At 36.2% G+C, this 26427-nt stretch overlaps 1 protein-coding gene across 1 annotated transcript; it reads right to left on the bottom strand.

The window, feature by feature from the left end:
- LOC135209720 (uncharacterized) lies at positions 1 to 26159 on the bottom strand. Its single transcript, XM_064242483.1, is given in 15 exon segments — positions 1 to 1407; positions 1821 to 2233; positions 2581 to 2723; positions 2824 to 3292; positions 5736 to 5895; positions 6713 to 6843; positions 8739 to 8886; positions 11360 to 11517; positions 11990 to 12056; positions 12058 to 12146; positions 13302 to 13496; positions 14022 to 14227; positions 15722 to 15857; positions 25494 to 25646; positions 26118 to 26159. Coding segments are annotated over 14 exon segments (3258 nt in total). The 5' UTR covers positions 25567 to 25646; positions 26118 to 26159; the 3' UTR covers positions 1 to 537.
- Between the last annotated feature and the right edge of the window lie 268 nt (positions 26160 to 26427).

Genomic DNA, 26427 nt, shown 5'->3' with positions numbered 1-26427 from the left:
TGTCTTTTCCAATAAGCTATATATCAGCGACATGATACATGCATACAAGGTTTGTCTGCAATATGCAGATAATAATACACATAAAAATATAGACTTCACTTCTACGCCTCTTGGATGTCATGAAGAATGGTCACTGTACAAGAAATCCGGTCGAGTGTTTCTTATCCAGATGCAGTTGACAGAGATTTTTATTTTAAAAAAGTATATTGACACAGAGTATATTCAGATTTAGGACGAATCTTTAACACATCCATAGTGAATGCAAGCAATGAATCTTTTCTGAAAAGCCTAAATTCTATTCTGCCACTTGTTCAGAGTAAGATTAGAAAACAGTATCCAAATATTTAATTTCAATAAGTATATTCCTATGTTATTATGCATAATTTCCAAGTGTTTATCACTTATAACTTAAACGATACCTGAGAGTTCATGACGAACAATGTTGACAATTGAAAATGAAAGCTTTCCTCATGGATTTGAATCTAAATGGCCTTATAAGCTGGAAGGTGCTTATTAACTTTGAGTTCAGGACTTGCACTATACTGAACTTTCTCTTCGACACATGTCAGGATGCACTGGAGGAATATAGTCTATTTCACCAACTTGCTTTGCGCCATGACTTTTATTTATGGGTGCAGCGACAGGCAACTTTGGGCTAGACTCATTTTCTTTGGTCGTAGTTTGTGTAGTGACTCTGCCACTCCTTCCAGCGGCTTTTGGTAGAGTTGCTATTGCGTAAACTGGAGTTGAGGTTAACTGCACCCCAATTCCTTCATAATCAGGTTTTCTAGGCAGTAAAAGAAGCTCCCCATTGGGTGCTTTGTACAAAGTGACAGGCACACCAATCTCGTTCCTGTCTAAGCTAAGAATTCTTGCTGGATCTCTTTCCGGAGGCTGTGACTCTAGTACTGGTTCACCCTGTGGTAAAGGACGTGCCTTTTTCTTCTTGGGAGGTTTCTGGCCTTTGTTAGTCACTGGACCAGTTGGTGAAACAGCATGGCAAATTACCTCAACTACTGCTGCACTTTCACCCCCATCTGGAGGCTCTCTCTCGCTTAATCCAAATATTTCTCTGGAAGAAGGATCTAAAGGCCTATCCCGTGAAGAAACACACTCATGGTTTATCCTTGAACTACATTGACCACCCTCAGATGTGTCATATATATCCTCTGTTGAGGAAGAAGTTGCAGTCATTCCTATAAAGGAAGGCGAATGCCTGCGTCCACCAGAGGACGCCTTTTCTGGTGACTGTTCTTTAGGTACAGCAGAGTAAGGACGACCTGATTCACCTTTAGAACCTGACACAGGTGATGACCTCCTTTCTGCTCCAGGGATCTTCAGTTCATTGCCAGATTCTGATTCAGACACTCCAGAGTCTTCACTCTGATCAAGGAATAGGTTCAGCCTCTGAAAAGATTGATTGGGGTAGTCTTGTATTTAGACAGGACTAGATGATAAAGTAGCTGTATTCTATAAGAATATTAATAAAAGTGTGTACAAAAAGGCCTCTTACAAAATGGTATTTCTCCATGGACCTAAATAAGACAGGTATTAGATAAATTAAGAATTATGGTTAATGAAGTCTTCCTATAATTACAACAGTTGAATTAGAGAGATTGGTCAGTTAATGATGAATGTACCAGCAAATCAGTAAAAAGATGGACAGTTCCACTAATGTTTTATATATAATCAAGCAAAATGCAAAGGAGTAACCTAAAAGGGCCATACTTATTAATCCCCCTCCCAGATGGAATGGTTCCCAGGGCCATAGAGTGAACTTTGTTACATTAAATACAAATAAAAATTACTTGTCTACCTACGTCACACGGCCGACGTTGTCTGGGTGAGGCTGACAAATGTGTTTGCACCCTGCCAGCCAAAAGAGCTGCATTTCCGATACTTTCATCAACAGTTTCAAGAGTTTCCTCTGTCTTCTCTCCGTCACCAGGAGGATGGATGTGCACGGAGTAAGTGAACATTGGATATATTTCTTCATTACTATGTTCCTCTCGGACACAAGGGACAATATCCAAATGTTTTATAGACTGCACAACATCAGGGTCTAATGCTTCGGTGGAGGAGGATGCCAATGTCTTCTCAGCGACTGGTTTTCTAGGACACCTATACGACCCTCTAACAATAGCTACCCCGACCAAAAGAAGTACCAGAATCACCCCCATTCCTCCCAGAGCAGCACCAACGATTGGGGGAACCTCTCCAGCTGATTCTTGTACTGGAAAAGACAAGAGGGAAGCTGTTACATACAAGGAGATGATCACACTTATATAAAATGATTAGATATTTGAGCCTGCTATCCAATATGGAAAAGATGTATAGATGTTGAATGCAAATGAAAGAAAAGAGGTGGAAGCTTTTGAGATGAATTGTTTGCATACACTGAATATTTGAGCTACGAGTTGAAGGTGGCGAAATATATGTAACGATAGATATAAGGGGTAAAAAACCTTAGCATAGGTGTAAGGGTGGATTAGAATTTTATGACATAGATTGGTCATGACTGTGAAGTGAAAGGGAGCGACAGGCAAAACTACAACAAAATGAAAACAAAAGTAGTCTGACCTGGAGCTGCTCTATGCTGGGCACTGCTAGTTTGAATCTTCATGGTGACAGGGTCGCTTCGGCCACGAATATTATGACCCACGATGTTCAGAATGACCCTTTTACCTGCCTCCACAGTGCTGACCACCCACTCAGGATACTCGCTGTTCGGGAGATAAGTTTCAAATTACATGTGAATTTCTCAATATCTCCAAAGAAAATAGAAGAAATAAGTCTTATCAGTGACATAATGCTCTGCCTCACCTGCTGATATTCGCTATGACCAATCCATCCTGCCACGCTTCCAGCAAGAAATTCTGAGGCAGCCCTCCGTCAAAACCCTCCAGACAGCTGACAACAAGGGCTGGTTTCATACCGTCAGGGTTGACAGTCGTGGCCGAGCAATTCGTGGGTGTATCGGGGGGACCAGCTGGTACGAGGTTGACGACACACGCCTCCTTCTGACGCCCAACGTTATTCGTTGCCCTGCAGAGCAGGCGGCCGTAGTCCTCCCTCCTTCCAGGCACGACCGTCAGGGTCGACGTCAGTCCCTCGATGACGTACTTGTCAGGGGACAGAATCTCCTCACTCCCGTCGGTCCTTTTCCGCACCCAGGACCAGATCAAGTTGGAAGAGGGCTCGGCCTCCACCCTGCACTTGGCCTTGACCACCGACCCTCGAGCTGCCCCCTGGGTCCTCTCTGTGCCCGTCGACCCAGCGCATATGGGGGCATCTGGAAACCAGCCATTTGTTGGGAGTTAGTTGTTGGTCGGTTTCAGTTGATTTTCTCTAAACATCCTCAATTATTTCGTCACAAGAGAATGGGTTTAAAACTAGAGTTGAAGGGGCTTTCTGTCTAGGTGTCTGGCTTTCTTTACTTAGCAGGTTTTAAATGACCGATGGATCTTGTTTGTAAGTAATATCAGGCTAAGTGACCTGCTGACATTCAAAACACTATTCTTTTCTATTTCTTCCCGACCTCAGAGTTCACCCCAACCATTCAAATTTCTTCTCGTATTTGTGGTGATGAGTCCCCGCCTTTTCCTCTGTCGTTATAATCTCTTCCACATTTATGCATGAGAGAGTTATTCTATTCTTTCTACTTATTCTTATTATTTAATTATTGAATCCATCTTTCTTAACCGCACTTTACTTTGGTAAACTTCATTTTACAACATGCAATTTTCACTCGACTAATCGCTGAATGACTGTCATTATCTAATTACTTTTTTTTTATGTTTATATTCTCGACAAACCAACAAGAAGACTCGAAGACTCGAAATTGTACCCTGAGACATTTTTACCATTAAATGATAATTAAGGCCCATCCCAAGGGCGAGCTGGTCCCAACGAACTTTACTCAATTGTTGAATGCCCAAAACTCCTCCACCTTCTCTCTCTCTACCTGTCGTTACCGTCTTCTTTGCTTTTCACCTGCCCTTATTCCAATCGCCCTTCTTCTCCTTTCCATATAGGTTGGTACCTCCTGCAGTAATGAATCTATCCTGATGTAAATTTAGTTTTAAGCAGATTTGTGTTTAATTTGTTTGTTTTTATATTCTACAACATTTATTCTTATATTTACAGCCTTGGAAATGAGACTTGTTGTCTTGAAACGTCGGCACTAATAAAGATGTTTTTATGCAGTACCAGCCTGTTTCCACTGCCCTCTGATCTGAATATATCGACTGATTAGCTGTCCACCTGTATCCTTTATATATATATCTATATATATATATATATATATATATATATATATATAGATATTATATGTTTGTGTGTTGTGGTGTGTTGTGTGTGTGTATGTATATATATATTATATATATATATATATGTTTGTGTGTGTGTGTGTGTGTGTGTGTGTGTGTGTGTATGCGTATGTACGTATACAAATACATATAACATAACACCCACACACACACACACACACCACACACATATATATATATATATATATATATATATATATATATACAATATATATATATATATATATATATATATATATATATATATATATATATATATATATACACGTTGTTAATCATTTAATCTATCCATTTAAGAGCCTCGTGCACTAATAATAATACTACTACTAACAATAATAATAATAATAATAATAATAATAACAATAATAATAATAATACCCAAATTACACACACACACACACACACAATACAGATGTGAGTCCATAGCGTTTGCTAACGGGGTATGCAGAAATTTTTTCAGATTTCTCTTACTTGAATCAGAATGGTCATTTCTTTAGGTACCCATCAGCCCCTCACAACCGGCCCGTACCCACAAGGAGGAGACAAAAGACCTGTACCCACCATGACCTCAAATCAGCACCAAGGACCCATGTCAATACCTAATCACAGCTTCTTCAGCCCCGACTCCATAAAAGGAATCCAAAACCACCATTTCGAGATATCATATTTCTAGATAATGCACAGACAGACAGAAATCTTATGCGCATACAGACAAACACGTACAGACACACAAGAACGCAAACACGCACATAATCATACCGACACGCGATATATATGCCACACTTTACCTCTTTGAAAATGATAAACTCGGTGTCAATCCTGACTGTTATCGACTTATACTGAGAGTGGCTTCATACATACAGCCGAAACAGGTCAGGATTTACACTTTGTCTTTTAAATTCCTGTAAAAGAAAACGGCTGAGACAGCTATTTGTCTGTCCGTCAGCATTTTCTTTGCCCATCCTTAGATTTTAAAAACTACTGAGGCTAGAGGGCTGCAAATTGCCATGTTGATCATCCACCCTCCAATCATCAAACATAGCAAATTTCAGCCCTTTAGCCTCAGTAGCTTTTATTTTGTTAAAGGTTAAAGTAAGCCATGATCGTGCGTCTTGCAGCGCTATAGGATAGGCTACCACCGGGCTGTGGCTGAAAGTTTCATGGAGAGCGTCTCTCTCATACAGCATTATACCGAGACCACCAAAAGATAGACCTATTTTAGGTGTCCTTGGTTATAAGCTGTACAAAAACTTCGGCTTTCTGTTTCCTTGTTTATATAAAGTCGAAACCGGGAAGGATACATACAAACACACACTCACACGCACACGCACACGCACACACACACAAACACTCACACACATTCAGGTTTCATATATTATATGAAACCTGAATGAATCGAGCACTCACGTTGGACTGTCAGGAAAAAGGTATTACTGACTCCGCGCCCTTGAGCATTGGTGGCGACGCAGGTGTAGGACCCTGAGTGACTCCTGACGACGCCCCTGATGACGAGCGACTGCTGACTGACGACGACTCCTGCGTTGATGTCCTGGAGGATTTCCTGGCCCTTGTGGGGAGAAGAAGAAGAAGAACAAGAAGAAGAAAGTTCGGCTGGAATGCTAGAAGAAGGAAAGTTACGATCGAAGTCTTTCAGTGAAAAACAATGATGAAGTTTTCCTTACATCTTGGTGGCATGATATAAAAGATCATTTGGGTCAACACCATTCTAAAGTATTCTGTTGGAGAGACAGAAAGGCAAGTTATTTGTAGTCGTAATCACAACGTGTTTACATAGCTGAAACGCCAAGTGATGACAAAAAAGGTATTAGTTAATAAAGCAAATGGGCTCTAATTATGGTGCCAATATTAGTGAATAAAGCAAAGGGACTCACATTATGTTACTAATATTAGTCAGTAAAACAAAGGAACTCACGTTATGATACCAATATTAGTCAATAAAGCAAAGGAACTCACGTTATGGTACTAATATTAGTGAATAAAGCAAAGGAACTCACGTTATGGTACTAATATTAGTGAATAAAGCAAAGGAACTCACGTTATGGTACTAATATTAGTCAATAAAGCAAAGGAACTCAAGTTATGGTACTAATATTAGTGAATAAAGCAAAGGAACTCACGTTATGGTACTAATATTAGTCAATAAAGCAAAAGAACTCACGTTATGGTACTAATATTAGTGAATAAAGCAAAGGAACTCACGTTATGATACTAATATTAGTCAATAAAGCAAAGGAACTCCCGTTATGGTACCTATATTAGTCAATAAAGCAAAGAGACTCACGTTATGGTACCAATATTAGTGAATAAAGCAAAGGAACTCACGTTATGGTACTAATATTAGTCAATAAAGCAAAGGAACTCACATTATGGTACCACTCAATTCGATGGAGTTTCGGGTTCGACTTGACGTTACACTCGAAGTAGACGTCGTCCTCTTCCTTGATGTTCTCGGCCTCCAAAGGCTTCCCGAGGCTGAGGTCTACGATAGGCTCGTCTGTAGGACAAGGGAATGAACAAATAGACCCATTCATAGAAAAATATGAGACAGCGAGTGACGAACGATCAAAGTTCACAGGAAGACGCATAGAGCGAGAACGAAAGAGGATCTAGTGAGAGAGAGAGAGAGAGAGAGAGAGGAGAGAGAGAGAGAGAGATATTCTCTGCAACACCAACCCTCTCCCCACAATAACCTTGGAGAGAATTCAATTCTTCACGTTTTCTATACAGTTGCTATTTCGAAGCGGCTTTCCCACCAAATACAGAATAGTAAAAAAAAATAAAAGAAGATAAAGTAATAAATCTTGGTGGTTAGAACAAAAGAGCAGGATAGATGACTACACTATTATCATGCATTGTCCAGCCAGCAGAGCCTTGTGGAACGATAGACGCAAAGTGACTCAGATTTGGAAAACGCGGTAAAGAAAGAAGTAAAAATACTTTCTTAATTTTTCTCTTTATGAAAAAAACCCTTTTTTTAAAATTTCGTACAATTTATTGTTTAGTGTTAGTGTATAAATCATTACTGGATGGACTGAAGAGCTTTGAGTTAATAATGATCAGAATCGAGTGAAATTTGCGAATAATATTATATATTATTGACTTTTTGTGTTTATAATTTTTTTTTCGGTTTAACTGTAAAGTATAAAATACGGTATAAAATGCGAATGATTGATTTCCCAGTTCCAATTCATTTGTGTATTGATACTTGATGACAGCACAGACTAAAATCTAATAATTTTAGTTTTGAAATATTTTGAAAAATCTTCTTATGCAGTTTGAAATATTTAGAATGTTTAAATACAATTTTAATATTATTATTTTAATCTGTTTAATCCGTTACTAAAAACAAGGCGTGATCCGACCTCCAGCATACTCAGGACACGTGCAAGATTTTCACCTCATGCATACGTTGTAAACATTATATCCCTAACTTGTAATGTAAATTAAAACCTGCTAAAATCTAAGGTCAAATACACGTGGTTTCACCAACGAAAATTAAAATACGCTAAATCTTATTTGAAATAATTGTTCTGTACTGTTTAACATACACATTATTTATTTTTCACATTTTCATTCTAATACATAAATCATAGATATCGATTCCTAAAATTCCTGTATCTTTAACTCAACGCGAAACACTTTTCAGACCTTTTTAGGCTCTTCCATAGACCTTTCCTACTCCCCCAACAAGAACAACAATAAGGTAGTTTCTAGGCTTACTCCTCGAGTAAGCGAAAATCAGTAATAAGAACTTTGTAATATGTTGTGAATTCACAGACTCGTAAAATTCAGAAACAGAACCGTCTGGTTTATATAAAAAAGGAGTCAATTATTATTTCTTTGTGTATTTTGTGAATCTAATAATATATTTAATTAATATTGACAATATAGCAATATATAGAGTTTAAGCCAAAAGGCCTACCGCTGGGCCCTATGAGGTCACTGAACGCTGAAACGGAAAGTGACAGTAAGACGGTTTGAAAGGCGTAACAGGAGGAAAACCTCAAAGTAGTTCCACTATGAATCAATTGTTAGAAGAGGGTGGACAGCAAGTTGGAAGAAAGAGAATATGAACGGAGGTACAGTAAAAGGAACGAAAGGGGTAGTGAAGATCCTTCAGTAATGCCTACTTGAGGTGAACTGACGCCACTATTACCCCTACGAGTTATACTGTAAGAAGCATAGGCTTACTATTACTACCTACTACCCACTACGTAATAATAATATATATCCCTTCACTCAATGATTGAAGAAAAACGCCACACGTAACTCGATCAAAAAAAAAACAAATGCCCATCTATCTATGAATCCGCTTCTCAGCCCCGCCCTTCCTTCCTTCCGTCGTTCTTCAACCAGTGAGAGAAGGCGCGAATTACCTCTTGAACTCACAGTAGACAACGAGCTTCCTCCTGTCCGTCAGAGGCTCCCCTCGGGAGAGGGCGGGATTCACGCCCCTGCAGGTCACCGTCGCTCCGTCGTCCTCGCCCGTCACGGCGATGGTCAGCGAGGCGGTCGTGATGTTACCCCCGTCTTGTATCTGTCAGGCGGAGGGAGAGACAGGACGAGTGTCAGATCTGTCATGAAATAGTCTACAGACTACTGTTTCTAAATCTGGTAAACTCCTGAGATGTATAGGCCTAAATCTATGAAATTCCTGAGATGTATAGGTCTAAATCTGGTAAACTCCTGAGATGTATAGGTCTAAATCTAGTAGATTCCCGAGATTTATAGGTCTAAATCTAACAAATTCCTGAGATGTATAGGTCTAAATCTGAAAAATTCCTGAGATGAATAGGTCTAAATCTGAAAAATTCCTGAGATGTATAGGTCTAAATCTAGTAAATTCCTGAGATTTACGGAACAGATCAACACAACACTCGTACGTGAACATTACGGACGGGTTATAGTGGATGATAACTAGATGTTAATTATTAGTTTGAGAAATCGTTCGCCTTTAACAATTGGAACCCGATTTACTTTGTATAGACGAGTGTCTGTTCTGCCAGAATATAGTCTATAGACTACTGGTTCTAAGTCTAGTGCAGGGGTCTCCAACGTTTGAAGTTGGAAGATACATTTACCTTAAAGGATTTACAAAAATGTAGTAGTACTGTCAGAGCCACAATGACAAAAATATCTTTAAAAAATTGAAGCGTATTTGTATAGGAGAGTGTCTATTCTATCATTAAATAGTCTATAGACTACTGGTTCTACGTCTAGTGCAGGGGTCTCCGACCTTTGAAATTAAAAAGACATTATTTTAAAAGATTCGGAAAAATGTAGTAGTACTGTCAGAGCCACAATGACAAAAGTATTTATGTATCTAATATTTTCAACTTAGAAAACTATTTATATTTAATTGAAAATCAATAAAATCGATGCCTATAATAAGCTTTTAAAACGGAGACGTATTGTAGTGTATTCCTGCCGTCAGTTTGGTTAGATAAAATGATACAAAAGCCACTAAGAGATTCTCATGACTTAATATAAGATTCACGAACTTCCAGTGTCAAATTGACTGGGATTTGGCGAGGATCAGTGGCTGGACTGGTGTCCGTTATTGTAACAGTTCATATATTGTTATTGTCACAAGTACAAGTCGACAGTAACCAAGTGACATTCGTGCTAGCAATCATGGAAAAAAAAAGAAAAAAATATTCATAAACATATGAGATTTAATTATTTTCAAACGAATTCCTCTTATATGATTTTGAAACTTTTTTTTACTTAAAGAAAAATATAACCATATGTTAACGACCGATAGTAAAAAAAATTATTTTGACAATGTTGGGAAACCTGTTTTATAATTATGAAAACAGACACTCACGACTGAAAGTTAAGGAAAGAAAAAGAAAAAAAAAAGAAAAAAGAAGAAGAATTAAGGAAGAAGGAGAGAGAGAGAGAGAGAGAGAGAGCAAAAATTATCTGTTTGAAGAAGAAACTGACAGGATACAGAGGGGGAGTTAATTGAAAAGAGCCAATCAAAGTGACTAATATGGGCACACGAATGGGTGTTTGTCTATGCCGTGTGTGTGTGCGAGAGAGAGAGAGGAGAGAGAGGGAAGAGAGAGCGAGAGAGAGAGAGAGAAGGAGAGAGAGAAGAGAGAGAGAGAGGAAAAGAGGTTAAATGGATACTTCCACAAAGTCAGGATATTTTCTGAGTCGAGTCCTACAAAAGGACCTTTTCAGGAGGAGGATGAGGACCTGTGACAGATTATAGGGTTCCTGACGGAAGGGGAGTGGTTCCTTCCTCTTTTGGTGATAAATGGGAAGGGAAGGAAATGAGAGACTAGAAAGTAATAATAATATAAATAATTGACAAAATCATATTTGGGACATGTCTTTACACACGGCAAATATATCATTCCTAATGCATACATATTCACAACTAGGTATATTTTTTTTTTTTTAAACTCATTTATGGAAAAATAATGTTTACACTAATATATATCTATATACCGCGTATATATATATATATATATATATCTATTATATATATATATATTTATATACATGATATTATTTATATATATATATACATATAAATATGTATGCATATTATATATAAAATATATATATATATAAATATATATATATATATATATATATATATACATATATATGTAAATAAAAATATGTATAAATAAACACACACACACACAGACATATATATATATATATATATATATATATATATATATATATATATATATGTGTGTGTGTGTGTGTGTGTGTGTGTGTGTGTGTGTGTGTATAATATAAATAATATGTATATATATAAATAATATATATATATATATATATATATATATATATATATATATATATATATTATATATATATATATAATATATATATATATAACTAAAGAGATAATGAAGGTCAGGAAATCATGGAATTTCTTTCAATGAAAACGAAATAGTCTTCCCAAAAATTCATCCAAGATCCCTTCGTCCAAATTACGATTCCTAACGGTTCACCAAAGATGGTCAGAGACGCCAAAAACTTACGGCGTGAGTGACATGGGGCTCCAGGGACCTGATGCCCCTCCACCAGGAGAGTTCAGCTGGAGGGTGCGACCCAAGGGCGCGGCAGACGACGCTGATGGTGGAACCCGACGTCGCAACTATAGGGTTCGGTTCAAGTATCCGCACTTCCACTGGGGACACTGTTGGAGGATACGACCCGAATTCTTTCATATATATATAATATATATATATATATATATATATATATATATATACTATATATATATATATAATATATATATATATATATATATATATAGCATGCTATTTGGACATATTTTCTTTCTTATGTGTTTACAATTTATATTATACATAACATATCATTTTTCTAAAGAGGACTCCAGACTTGGAAATCGGTAATAATGATAATAATAATAGAAATAACTATCATTTTTAGAATTATGATGGCAATGGCATTAACAATAGCGAATCAACTTTCATAATAAAACAAATAGTGAAAAATCACAAATACTTAAAGCAAAAATGATAAAAAAGTAAAAAAATGAAGGATGAAAAAACGCTACCAACAATTGACCTCAGGTCCTACAGACAAGAACCCCCCCGCACCCCCCCCCCCACCAACGAACAGCTGCATCTGCCGTAGGCCCTCACGTGTGATGTTGAGTACCACCGAGGCACTCCGCGGAGGAACGGTCGCCTCTTCGTGGGGCGTTGAAGTAGGTGGGCGTTCGGGCGTCGCAGGTCAAAGATCCACCCTGGAGTTCTCTTTTCGGCGCCACTGACAAGGTGGCTTCGGACACACTCGTCCCTGGAAGGGAAAAGGAGGCGGGATTGGATTATAATTATATATTTATATATATGCTTAAAAACACAGTAGAATGCACGTGACTCATTAAATAAGCGAATACAACAGGGAAATGATTGGCAGAAATCCAAGCGCTTTTGTCTTTACTAAGACATTGTCAAAGGAACGAATACAGATTTTCTTTCCAACTGTATTTCATTCGTTCCTTGACAATGTCTTTGTAAAAGACGAAAGTGCTTGGATTTCTGCCTATCATTTTCCTGTGGTATTTGGTTATATATATATATATATATATATATATATATATATATATATATATATATATATATATATATATATATATATATATATATGTGTGTGTATAAAATACTTGAGGACTAATTACTTTTCATTAACCGAATGTCTGCGGTATTCTGAGTCACCTTTGTTACAGTTTACGTCAAGATATTGTTTAAAACAATAGAAATATAGAATTCTTACCCTCGCCATCGACAGAAAAACTATGTTAGAAAAGTTAAGTATATCCTAATTTTATCAGACCACTGAGCTGATTAACACCTCTCCTAGGGCTGACCCGAAGGATTAGAATTTTCAGCGTTCCTGGGAACCAATTGTTGACTTAGCAACGGGACCTACAGCTTATTGTGGGATCCGAACCACATCGAGAAATGAATTTCTGTCACCAGAAATAAGTTCCTCTGATTCCTTGTTGACCTGTCTTAGTGAGTATGAGTTGATTACGTGATTCAACGCTTGGTTCCCTTATGAATGGAGATTCTACACAAAAAACGAATGAAAGAACACTTGGCAGGATTGGTACTGTAATGAATGAAGTGATTGCTCCAAAAGAAAGGAAGAAGTCCTGCTGTTCTCACCAATTAAGGAATCCAACACTTGTCACGGTAAAGGACAATTCACTACAAAGATATGTGAATTTACTACAGCAAAATAAGCCACATTTGTTTCAGTGGTCATGGCAATGAATTACATCTGTTACTACCAAATAGAGACATTAACAATTGTTATGGTTATGAAAAAAGCAGTCACTATATGAAAATGCATGGCGTAACACTTATAATACTTGCTACTGTGATACAGAGAGAGAGAGAGAGAGAGAGAGAGAGAGAGAGAGAGAGAGAGAGAGAGAAGGACACTCACCTGTCACAGGATCCAAAGAGGAATTAGCGTACAGGAGGGGGAGCTCCCTGCCTTCATTCCACCAGGTGAGAGCAGGGGAGGGCCGCCCCCCGACGCTCCTACAGGTCAGCTCCGTCAGCTGGTTCTCCTGAAGGGGTCCTACGGTCCCCACCATCTCTCTGCCTTCCCAGATCACCACGGGAGGGCCCGGGGGTACTGTGGGATATTGAAAAGGATTGTAGAAGCTTCAATAATGAGAGGAACGAAATAAAAGAAAAGAAACCAAAATCAATTAGATTAATTATTATTATGAATTCTTGAGAATTTTTTACTTAGTTTAGCAATTACCATGTCAAAATTCTGTTTTTTAACATTTTGATTTAGCAATTACCATGTCAAAATTCTGTTTTTTTTAACATTTTGATTTAGCAATTATGTCAAAATTCTGTTTTTTTTTTTGGATTTTGATTTAGCAATGTAAACATTGTTCTTAATTTTGATTTAGCAATTACTAAGTCAAAATTCTTTTTTGTTTATTTTCATTTATATATTATTATTCTTTACATCTAAGACTTGATTTGACATATATATATATAAAAAAAATAAAGAATGAAACCAAATTAAGGTAGTTTTATCAAATCATAGATAAAGCTAATGATACTAAACTAGTAAAGAACATGATGATAAAAAATACAACAGAGGAATAAATTCTACCAAATGGAATGGGTCACGACTACTCACCGACCACCGTCAGGTTGACCCTGGTTGTCGTGGACGTCGAAACGCGGTAATCGACCCGGCACGTATAGATGTCCTGATCGTGGGCGTGGGCGGGTTCGAGCACCAACGCGGGCGCGCTGGAGGGCACGAAATACCCCCTCCTGCCCAGAGCGACCTCGTCCCACCACCTGACGCCGCTGGAGAAGTCTCCCACCCGGGCGTCGTAACTGCAATGCCCAACTTCACTCAGTCAGTCAGTGAGTCAACTGAAACTCCACTCATTCACTCAGTCAGTCAACTGAAATGTCACTCAGTCAGTCAGTCAACTGGAACGTCTCTCAGTCAGCTGAAATGTCACTCAGTAACTCAGTCACTCAACCAGGAATGAGTATGACTGATCAAATGTTAATTACAGGACCCAGGGTCTGATATTTACTTGGACCTCTGGAGAACTAATTCTGAAACTTTCTTGAAAGTATAAAGGCCGTGCAAACTTTTTTTATAGTCTAATATTTCAGGCCACGAATTTACATCCTTCATAAGACAAACATTTAGTGGCATCTTCATGAATTAATTTAATATAATCTTAAAATAATGAAAGCTTTGATAAGTTTCGGTTGGTTAAATCAGAGAAAATGCATTTTATTGAAGTGTGTGTACGTGGATGAGAGAGAGAGAGAGAGAGAGAGAGAGAGAGAGAGAGATAATTGTATCTAAATCCTAAATGCTTTGATGACAATATTAATTGAATGAAAGTCCCGTATAATGCAATTAACGTGAGCAGGGGCAAAAGAACCGAATTTGTTTGGTCTTTATGCTAATTTAATGAGCACCGATAAAACGTCATCATAATTATGCCATTTACTGTCAAATATTAAAACATTTTGTTTACCTTTGCCCTGCGTTTCAACATACATACATTTCAGTCAACAGGCAGCTAAAAATGAGAGTCAACAATCGCTTACAAAAATCGTTTGCAAAAGGAATTTCATTTGGACCTCAAAGGCTCAAGCGCGGCTTATACTTTGATGATCTTTTTTGGCGCAGCAGTTAACAAATTTGTGTTCATGTTAGCAATTCATTTAGTCATGCGAATGATTTAGAATTTGTAAAAAAAAATCCTTTACTTAAAGGACTCATTTTTTAAAGATCTTCTGGCTTTTAGTTTTCCGTAAAAGAAATCTATTGAGATGGCTTTGTCTGTCCGTCCTCAGATCTTAAAAACTACTGCGTCTAGAGGGTTGCAAATTGCTATGTTGATCATTCACTATCCAATCATCAAACGTATCAAATTGCAACCCTCTAGCCTCAGTAGTTATTATTTGATTTAAGACTGAAGTTAGTCAAGTTCGTGCGTCTGGCAACGTTATAGGAATTGTTTATATATACCATATCCTCACAGTTGCTTTCAACGTGAAATATGTAACTTTCGTTTGGGTTAATATTCCCAGATGTTGGTCACGAGATAAATACAAGTTAGATTTTATTTCATTTTTTCATTTAGACTTTAGAAGCGTTGGTATTGCATGGTTATGTGCTCTGTAAGATCAGTCATTAAATATTATAGTAAAATTTCAATGATCTGCCTTTGATAAAAAAAATGAAAGAAGTAGCAATCTTTATTTCATAGTGTTTTTCATATGACGCAAAATATTTCAGAATTAAGACACCTCCCTCTCTCTCTCTCTCTCTCTCTCTCTCTCTCTCTCTCTCTCTCTCACCTGTATATGGGCAGAGAACTACTGAAGCGGCGATACCAAAGGACCAGAACGGGCTGGTCGTCTTTCAGTTTCGGTTTCAGCAGACATGGCAGGCTGGCCCTCCCCCCCGACACAACCCAAACGTCGATCATCGAATCTGGAAATAATAATAATAATAATAATAATAATAATAATAATAATAATAATAATAATAATAATAATAATAAAATAATAATAATAAGGGTCTTAAAATGGAGAAACAACACATATTTTAAGATAAATCTGTAAAGAGAGCTTTCGGGAATCTGTACTGTTTATCTTTAAATATATTTACATATACAAAACTGGAGATTTGTTCCTCCAATTAATAATAATAATAATAATAATAATAATAATAATAATAATAATAATAATAATAATAATAATAATAATAATAATAATAATACTATGCTGGAAGAAGACCTTCATTAATACAGGTTTTATTGAAAATAAAGGCTATTTCAGCCGCTTTTATTTTGTATAGAAGTTTCTCTATTCTTATTACTGACGTTTTTCTTCCGTACTCAAATTGGCTATTAAAACGCCCAATGAGGGATTCATGTCAAAGACGTGGTATTTGTCAAATTGAATATATTATACAAACTGCAGTACAAATTTATCTTCTGTCAATTAGGCTTAAGACACAATTTGTACTGCATTTTGTATAATATATTCAATTTGACAATCACCGTGTTTTTTAGATGGATCCCCCATTTGGCGTTTTAATAGCCAATTTGAGTACAGAAGAAAAGTCAGTAATAAGAAGAATAGAAAAACTTCTATACAAAATAAACGCGGCTGAAATAGCCATTATTTACAATAAATAATAATAATGTTAGCTTTAATAATTTGATTACTTAAATTTATTGATGACTCCAATCGCCTGTTTTTTCCCCACAATAAACCTTCAACAAAAGGTAAGCCTGTTCAGAAAATGTTCCGTCAGCCTAAGCAATAGACCTGCAGCCATCAGAGGCTAAAAGTTCAGGCTTAATTGGTCTCCGGCCTTTCAGGAGATTTCTTGTAGTCCAAAGTCGACCGCTCCATTACTGAAGGTTTCGTCTCCGAGGACAACTGGGACTCTCTGAAGACTTTTCTGAAACCGAGGTGTCAGGGAATTGGAAGGAAGAAGAAGAAGAAGAAGAAGAAGAAGAATGAGGTGTCAGGGAACTGGAAAGAAGAAGAAGAAGAATGAGGTGTCAGGGAATTGGAAAGAAGAAGAAGAAGAAGAAGAATAAGAAGAAGAAGAAGAATGAGATGTCAGGGAACTGGAAAGATTGAGAGAAGAAGAAAAAGAAGAAGAAGAAGAAGAAGAAGAAGAAGAAGAAGAAGAAGAATGAGGTGTCAGGGAATTGGAAGAAGAAGAAGAAGAAGAAGAAGAAGAACAAGAAGAAGAAGAAAAAGAATAAGGTGTCAGGGAATTGAAAAGAAGAAGAAGAAGAAGAAGAAGAAGAATGATGTATCAGGGAATTGGAAAGACTGAGAGAAGAAGAAGAAGAAGAAGAAGAAGAAGAATAAGGTGTCAGGGAATTGAAAAGAAGAAGAAGAAGAAGAAGAATAAGGTGTCAGGGAATTGAAAAGAAGAAGAAGAAGAAGAAGAAGAAGGAGAAGAAGAAGAAGAAGAAGAAGAAGAAGAAGGAGAAGAATGAGGTATAAGGAAATAGGAAAGATTCAGAGAAGAAGAAGAAGCATGAGGTGTCAGAGAGAAGAAGAAGAAGAAGAAGAAGAAGAAGAAGAAGAAATGAAGAGAGGAACTGCATATCTCCAAACCAGTACATCACTTGCAAATTGGATACAAAGCGAGAGAGCACCGCATTTGAACGCATTAGGACCCAAACAAAAACACAATTTGTGGAGGACGAAATAATATAAGACTCACAGACGTCATAAAAGCTGTGGCCATGGAGTAAGGAAATAATTATACAAAACTGTAAAAGAAGAGATGGACCCGTGACTCATCCCTGTGTGCGTCAACATGCTTCGTTTGTATGAGCCTACGCTGCTTGCATTTATATATGCTGGTCGGTTCATTTCATTCGAAACATTCTCATCGTTTTTCGGAAGGTACTCACGTTTGTATTCTAATTCAGAAACGCATCTATATACAACGGAACTTTCTCTTGATCGACTTCTATGACGTCTGTTCACTTAAACTCTTAAAGTGAAGAAGTTTTGACAAAGAGAAAGCAAGCATTAGTTTTCATTTTCTCTTGAGAAATGTGAAGGGTCTTGGGTGGTGTGGTGTCGAGGTACTAGTCCTATTGGGGCAAGACTTTAATAAGTCAAGATTCATTGTCTTAGTTTTCTGTAGTTATGCACTTATACTATCTTCTCTTCCTGTTAACTTCTGCCATCTTACTCGTTGTTTTTGTCTGTTTTGTAATTCCTTTTTGCATGTAATCATTCTGTTTTGCGTGTGATATTTATATAAACAACAACAACAACAACAACAACAACAACAACAACAACAATAATAATAATAATAATAATAATAATAATAATAATAATAATAATAATAATAATAATAATAATGCTGTACTTGATTCGTATGAAGAACTAGTATTTGTCTTGCAAAATTTAGATGCAAAGGCAAGATAATAAAAACCCGTTTTACTTATTTTGAGTTTCACCTTACAAAAAACCTAATAAACAAACAAAATATATGAACTTTTATCTTACAGTCGACGATCTAAATTGGCCCTCCAAACTGGTCTTCAGGCAAAGCTTACAAGATACTGTTGTGATCAGTCACAATGAAGAGACCATTACAAGTCCGCCTCGAATACTTAAGTGTTAAAATATGCAGAGAGAGGTCAAGAACTTTATCTCACAGATGGTTTGATGGTACTACATACATGGACTATACTCTGTTTTTTTCCATATGTCCATCCGCCTGTGGTGTTTTCGTATGGTAACACTGCGTCCGGGCTTTAGATAGTTACATTCAACATACATTCAACAATAATAACAATATCCTATTTCGAATATTAACGGTGTAATTCGCATACAGTAAATTATTAAAACACTTTTCAGTTGCAAATGTACACCCAGATATCCTTTTATTTACCTAAAACTTACACAGTGTAACTATTTAAAGCCCGGGACGCAGTGTTACCATACAAAAACACCATAGGCGGATGGACAGATGAAAAAAAACAGAGTATAGTGATCGTGCGTGTCATTCTTTAAAGACCAAATCATAACCATGATATTTTTATTCACTCTACTTAGCTTTGTATAAGTTTTTCTGGGATGGTCCTGCACCGGTAGTAGGCCAATTCGATCTCGAATGTAGGCGAGAAAACGCGAAAGGAAAAAAACCTCATTTCTTTGTCAGGATTTTTGACAAACACGAAGGTTTACGACTCCGCCTACCGATTCGGTAGTCGCGAGTTCAATTCCCCGCTCTGCCAACGTGGATTCAGAGAAATTTGTTTCTGGTGATTAGAAATTTATTTCTCGATATAAATGTGGTTCGGATCCCATTATAAGCTGTAGGTCCCTTTGCTAGGTAACCAATTGGTTCCTAGCCACGTAAAAATCTCTAATTCTTCGGGCCAGCAGCCACGGGAGAGCTGTTAAATCGGCTCAGTGGTCAGGTTAAAACTAAGATATACGTAACGTTGTCAAGAGCGAAAATATATTGAATATTAATCTTAATCCTGAGAGGTTTAAGGTACAAAGAAAATTAAAAGCAAATGAAAGGAATGTACTGAAAAAAAAAATGTAAAAAAAAAAAGGTTTGACAGAGACCATGCTGAAATAAACAAATAAAAAACGAGATGAAAAACAGGAATTAGAAAAACCTAACTTCAGTTGCCTGAATGACCGAGCAAGAAAAGCGTCTTCCCAAATATGCTAGGACCAGGTCCACGAGCAATATTGCCAGATGGGGGGTGAGGTGGATAATCCTTCAACCTGTTCAGAGGATCCGTCGAGAACACGTGTCCTACGCCATAACTCTGTGGGGACAGCGAATCCTTTTTGGTAGTTTAGTGTGGATAAATATACGGTGACTTTTTTTCTCTCTAATGGGAATTTGTTTTTTATTGCGGTGATAATTTTTTTTCATATTTGTTGTTATTTTTCCGTATCAAAAGTTATACTTATGAAGATGAACTTTGTATATAACCAGGAGAAAAAATAAAATAAAATCAATTAAACTTTTTAGTGACTATTGCTTATATTCCATATAACCTAAAAAGTACAAATTATACCATGGCTACTATGGGATTATAATATTCTATAAATACTCAGTTTCATTTAATAACCAATAATATATATATATATATAATATATATATATATATATATATATATTATATATATATATATATATATACTTGGTTATTAAATGAACCTCAGTAATTCTAGATATATCTTTTCATAGCAGTCAATGGTATAAAATGTACTTTTGTAAGTTTTATAAAATATAAGCAATTTTGATGAAAGTTCAGTCAATTTTACTTAATTTTTTCTCACGGTAATTTACAAAGTCATCATCATACACACACACCCACACACACACACATATATATATTTATTTATATATAAGATTTTCATGTTGTATCTTTTACCATGATGTAGGCATAATTCTACAGCAAGAAATGAATAAACAAAATAACCAGTTTTACAAAACGCGATTCTGTGACTGACAGAGATCTTGCGTTCGCTAAGGCACAAAATATCCAACCGCACTGCAGTGTGAAGGTAAATTCTGGATTTTTCCCTGTGGCTTATAATACTACGCCATTCTTATAGCAAGAGATTGCAACCGGGTTTGTTTTTATGGTGTTTTCACGTTGCATGGAACCAGTGGTTATTCAGCAACGGGACCAACGGCTTTACGTGACTTCCGAACCACTTCGAGAATGAACTTATATCACCAGAAATACGCATCTCTGACCCCTCAATGGAATGCCCGAGAATTGAACTTGCGGCCACCGAGGTGGCAGGTCAAGACCAAACCGACCAAGCCACTGAGGCGCTGCAACCGGGTTATAAAATTCAACTTCCAACGAACAAAACAAGGCGTGATCCACCTTCAGCTTACTTGGTGTGCGTGATAAAATTACGGTCAAATAGAGCGTTGTTTCATCAACGAAAATTAAAATAAATTCACTATATTTTATTAGAAATAATTGTTCTGTACTGTTTAACAAGCACATTACTTATTTTTTACATTTTCATTCTAATCAATAAATCATGAATAACCAATCACAAAATTCCTGTATCTTTAACTCAACGCAAAACACCTTTTTCAGACCTTTTAGGCTTTCCATAGACCTTTCCTACCCCCTCTCCCCCCCCACAACAACAACAGCAGCAAGAACAACAAGAACAACAACAAAATAGTTTGTAAGCTTACTCCCAGAGTAAGCGAAAACAGGCTTCGTTTAGGAAACGTGTTTTTATGATCGATGTGTAATTCAAGATATTTTTTCTCAGGAACATTTGAATAATCTGGGTAACCTCTTATTTCGTTTTTATTATTTTTTATAATTTATTTTTATGTTATCTATTTACTCGAGTATCAAGGAAACATTATCTTAAAAAAAACTACTTCCTAACAATACAGAACTTTGCTCATCAATCTCTCATAAATCATAAAAAAATTAAAAAGAAAGAAACCGTTTGGAACTGACGTTGATATAACTAAGCAACGTTTTCTTGCTCAAGCAGAAATGTGTCTAAGCAAAAATAGATGAATGTTCTCGTTACGCTTTTATAGTAAAGAAGGATATTCAAACTGTAACATATTACACTAAGTTCCTTTTGCGGTTAGATGTTATACATTAATCTAGTTTATCATACTCGTAGAGGGAAGTACTCCTGTTGTTAACTACGAAGTATTCTCCATGCCTCCAGGTGTGTGTATATATATATATATATATATATATATATATATATATATATACATATCATATACATACATATATATATATATATATATATATATATATAGATATCTATATATCATACTACATACATACATATATATATATATATATATATATTATATATATACATATATATATATATATATATATATATATATATATATATATATATATACGTATATATATACATATATATATATATATATATATATATATATATATATATATATATATATATATATATATTTATATATGAACAAAGTTACAGCCACGAAGGAAAATTGAAATACCGGAGATGCTCAGTACTTTCGTCTTATTATCAAGACATGGTCACAGCAACTATAGATACACAGAAGCAAGGGCCTATTTAAATGGTGGGTACAAGTCACAAGGGAATACAAAATGGTTGAGGGGTCACGAAAGGTCAACAGATTAAAATCGGAATCTACTTATTTGGTAATCCTCTTTCAGTTCCTTCTGGAACATATTATGTGTTATGACTTGGTCAAAAGGAAATAATCCTTGACTTACATTGAAATTATTCACCCAGGTTAACTGAATCAAAACAGATTCTAAGAAGTTCCTTGAAATAATTTCGTTACAATATGACGATATTTAGCTTTGCGTCCTGTGTATTCTGTGTACACACACACACATATATATATCATGTATATAGGTATGCGTGTGTCTCTGTGTATGTATGTACACGTGTTCATGTGCGCATAAACTGAGAGAAAGCATTACTCAATTCTAATCAAGGATATGTCCTTCGTACCGAGAGATTCTCTCGTCAAAGAACATCATTAGAAAACGAGTCTCTTACTCCATCAGCCCCTCCTCAGTAAGACCCTTAAAGTCCACCTCCTAAGACGATAATTTTATGAAATTAGCAAAAATACGACAAGTTACTCAGAGACAATAAACCCTGCATCAAAATTCACCTTAACAAAACAGTGTTAGATACTTAAATCTATCTTACTTTAACCAGACCACTGAGCTGATTACCAGCTCTCCTAGGGCTGGCCCGAAGGATTAGATATTTTTTATGTCTAAGAACCAATTGGTTACCTATTAACGGGACCTACAGCTTATTGTGGGATCCGAACCACATTATATCGAGAAATGAATTTCTAACCACCAGAAATAAATTCTTCTGATTCCACGTTGACAGAGCGGGGAATCGAACTCGAGATTACCGGATCGGTAGGCGAGCACGTAATCCACTCGTCCAACGAGGAACTAGTGGAAGGTATCCCCCCCCCCCCACCCCCCCCCCCCAAAAAAAAAAAAAAAAAAAAAAAAAAGTCAACACGGATCACCCTCACCGCCTGTCTTTAGTCTTAGCAACGCGGTCACCTATACCAAAGGCTTCTGGCATTCGCTAATGGTCTCCCATTCAAGGAATGACCAGGTCCAAATAGCTTAAGCGATCCAGAGACAAGCTGCGTGCCGAACCGGGGGTTACCAGTCCATCAACTTTCAGTTGATTGATATTATTATTATTATTATTATTATTATTATTATTATTATTATTATTATTATATTCAGTTGATGAAACCTATTCATACGGAACAAGCCCACCACAGGGGCCACTGACTTGAAATTCAAGCTTCCAAAGAATATTAAGGTGTTTATTAGGAAGAAGAAGGAGGAGGTAATGGGAAATACAGAAAAAAAGAGATATACCACTTATTAAATAGAAAATTAAACGAATCAATAAATAGATAAAAAGATAAGAACGTATCAAAACGGCACGGCAATAGAATGATATCACTCAAGGACTCTGATGAAAGTTTCGGTTAAGGAATCCACGTATTTTTGTCAAAGCAGAAAAAATGTCGAGATTCTGTGGTCAAAGGAATTTACTCTCGTAATGTGAAAAGTTCTACGAAGGAAATCATATTCCAATACACAGAAGCTCTAAACTGGAATCTTGACTTTGAAAACCATAGGAATTTATTTCTGGTGATAAAAATTCATTTCTCCATACAATGTGGTTCGGATCCCACAATAAGCTGTAGGTCCCGTTGCTAGGTAACCAATTGGTTCCTAGTCACGTAAAAATATATCTAATCCTTCGGGCCAGCCCTAGGAGAGCTGTTAATCAGCTCAGTGGTCTGGTAAAACTAAGATATACTAAACTAAACTATCACCAGAAATACACATCTCTCACACCTCTATGGAATGACCAAGAATCGAACTCGCGGCCACCGAGAACATACCGACCACGACACTAAGAAATACGATTTAAAGAAACCCTTGAATGGCAATTTGAAATCGTCTTGACTCTCACAAGTGTGTCATGAGAGCAGAAGGAAACATACAGTTTTGCAGCCTAACCCAGTTGTCAAAGCTGTCAGAATAATCATCAAAAGCAGTATTTACCGTTCAACTTTCGCATTAAATCACGTAACAAATGCGCCGAGGGCAATTGAGTTCTCTGTATAGCGTATAATCATGGCCACCTAAAACAGACCTATCTTTCGTTGGTCTCGGTATAATGCTATTTGAGCCGCGGCCATGAAATTCTGAGTCGGCCGTGGTGGCCTGTGTTGTCGAGTTGCCATAAGTACGGTCATGGCTGAATTTAACATTAAAATAAAAACTGCTTAGGCTAGAGGGCTGCAATTTAATATGTTTGATGACTGGACGGTGGATGATCAACATATCAATTTGCAGCCCTCTAGCCACGGTAATTTTCAAGATCTCTGAGGGCGGACAGACAAAGCCATCTCAATAGTTTTCATTGACAGAAAACTTAAATACTGTTAAAAAAATTTGTTGTCACAGATTCAAGTTTAAAAAAAATTGTCAGAACAGTGATAACACAATAATTTTTTGTCTCACAACTTTCACTTTAAAAAAATCAAAATAGAATAAAGCTGTTAGATTCATCGTCACAAATCTGAGTGTTAAGAGTCTTAGAATTCATTGCAAATAAAAAATGTCACCTCAGAGCTTAAAGAAGGATTCTCTCAACAGACACAATGAATGTCGAAAACACAAATTCCTCTGGGCTTCTGAGACAGGCAGACAGACATACTGACTAATTCTTCAAAGGTCAAGTGGAATGAAATAAGGGAAATGGTAACGTGGCTGCCAATTGCTTTTGTGACTTCTACTATATATTTCAAAGAGGGGAGACTTATGTCAGGGTGAATTTTTCGTATATTTCTTTGCGTAAAATATGAAAATATGTTGGCAAATATAATTATATATGCATGTATATATGTGTGTATTATATATATAGTATATAGTATATATATATATATATATATATATATATATAAATACACACATATATGTATATATATATATATATATATATATATATATATATATATATATATGTGTGTGTGTGTGTGTGTGTGTGTGTGTGTATGTATAACTGAATCACGAAAGTTTGGAACGTGATAAATCCATAAATAAAGGTATAAACCACGAAGGAAAAAATATTTTTCCTTTGTGGCTTATACCTTTATATATATATATATATATATATATATATATATATATATATATATATATATATATATATATATATATATATATATATATGTATATATATATATATGGTATATATATATATATATATATATATATATATATATATATATATAATCACAATTTTACTTCAATAAAAAAAAATAGTGAATTATATCTGTAACTGATAGATATTTGAAGTTCTTTGCTCTCTAATTACTTTATCAATTCGTTAACAATGGGTTTATCTATTTCTTATCACATCCGCAGTGTTAAATTACTTATTTTCATTTATAGCCGTGTCTTAACTTACCCGAACAAAGTTATTTATTGTGAAATGTTAAAAGGAATATTATTTACTTTCCTACTCACCTTTTGTGTTCTTGGAAGCAACGAGGCCACCGATGAAAGCGAAGATGAAAGTTAGCGACGGAAAGAGACACATAACTAATGTTCTCTTCTCCTCACCAGCAACAAGTTACAATTTATCATTAGTAATAAGTCTGTCGCAGTTCACTGAAACTTCTACAGATGGAATATGAAAATCCCAGTTCGTTAAAATCAAAGTTTCTTGCACAGACGAAAGATGTATAATGTTCTTTCTCTCTTTGTTTTATTTGTATCTGTTGCTGAATCGATTTTGCCAAAGTAAGTTTGAAAAGTCTAGAAAAATGAGGTAAATCTATAATCTTCTTTTTGCAAATCAATCATATTCAATTTCATTCACTAAGCGTTTCGGGGAAATACCTTTCAATCAATGATATATTTAACATCACTTATTTTCTCCGTCAAACATTTATTTCTTAACACTAAAGCCAGTTTATAGACTTCTACGAAATTGGAATACCTTAAAAATCGTACCAATGACAAACTTATAAGCCAAATAAACATCCCTCATTTTCACTCACTAATATTCAGTAACCATCCCACTTTAATTGGCGAGTGAAAATTAAAAAGATTCAATTTGACAGACAACTGTCGTCTCTGAAGTCATACGAGAGCTTCTCCCAGAGGAGCTGACACGTCCGACCTCGGTCAATTCCACAAACCAACTGACTGTTGGTGGATGCCTTGGATCGTGCCATCGTGGAGGTCTTGGGTTTCACTTCGCTAAACTGCTTGTGAGCAACTAGGCTGAGTCACCTCCGGGTGTTTTCCTACAATTCTTAAACACAAATACACACATACACACATATGTACGTGGGTGTATGTTGGGGGATATATCTATATTTGCCTTGTTTAAGGCATGTAGCTATAAGTCATGTCAAGGTACGAATTGAAATAGTTACAAGTAATACTACACATA

Source organism: Macrobrachium nipponense, chromosome 38 (assembly GCF_015104395.2).
Source record: "Macrobrachium nipponense isolate FS-2020 chromosome 38, ASM1510439v2, whole genome shotgun sequence".
Lineage (NCBI taxonomy): Eukaryota > Metazoa > Arthropoda > Malacostraca > Decapoda > Palaemonidae > Macrobrachium > Macrobrachium nipponense.
The sequence above is the reverse complement of the archived record's forward strand: the minus strand, read 5'-3'. Positions and strand labels throughout refer to the sequence as shown.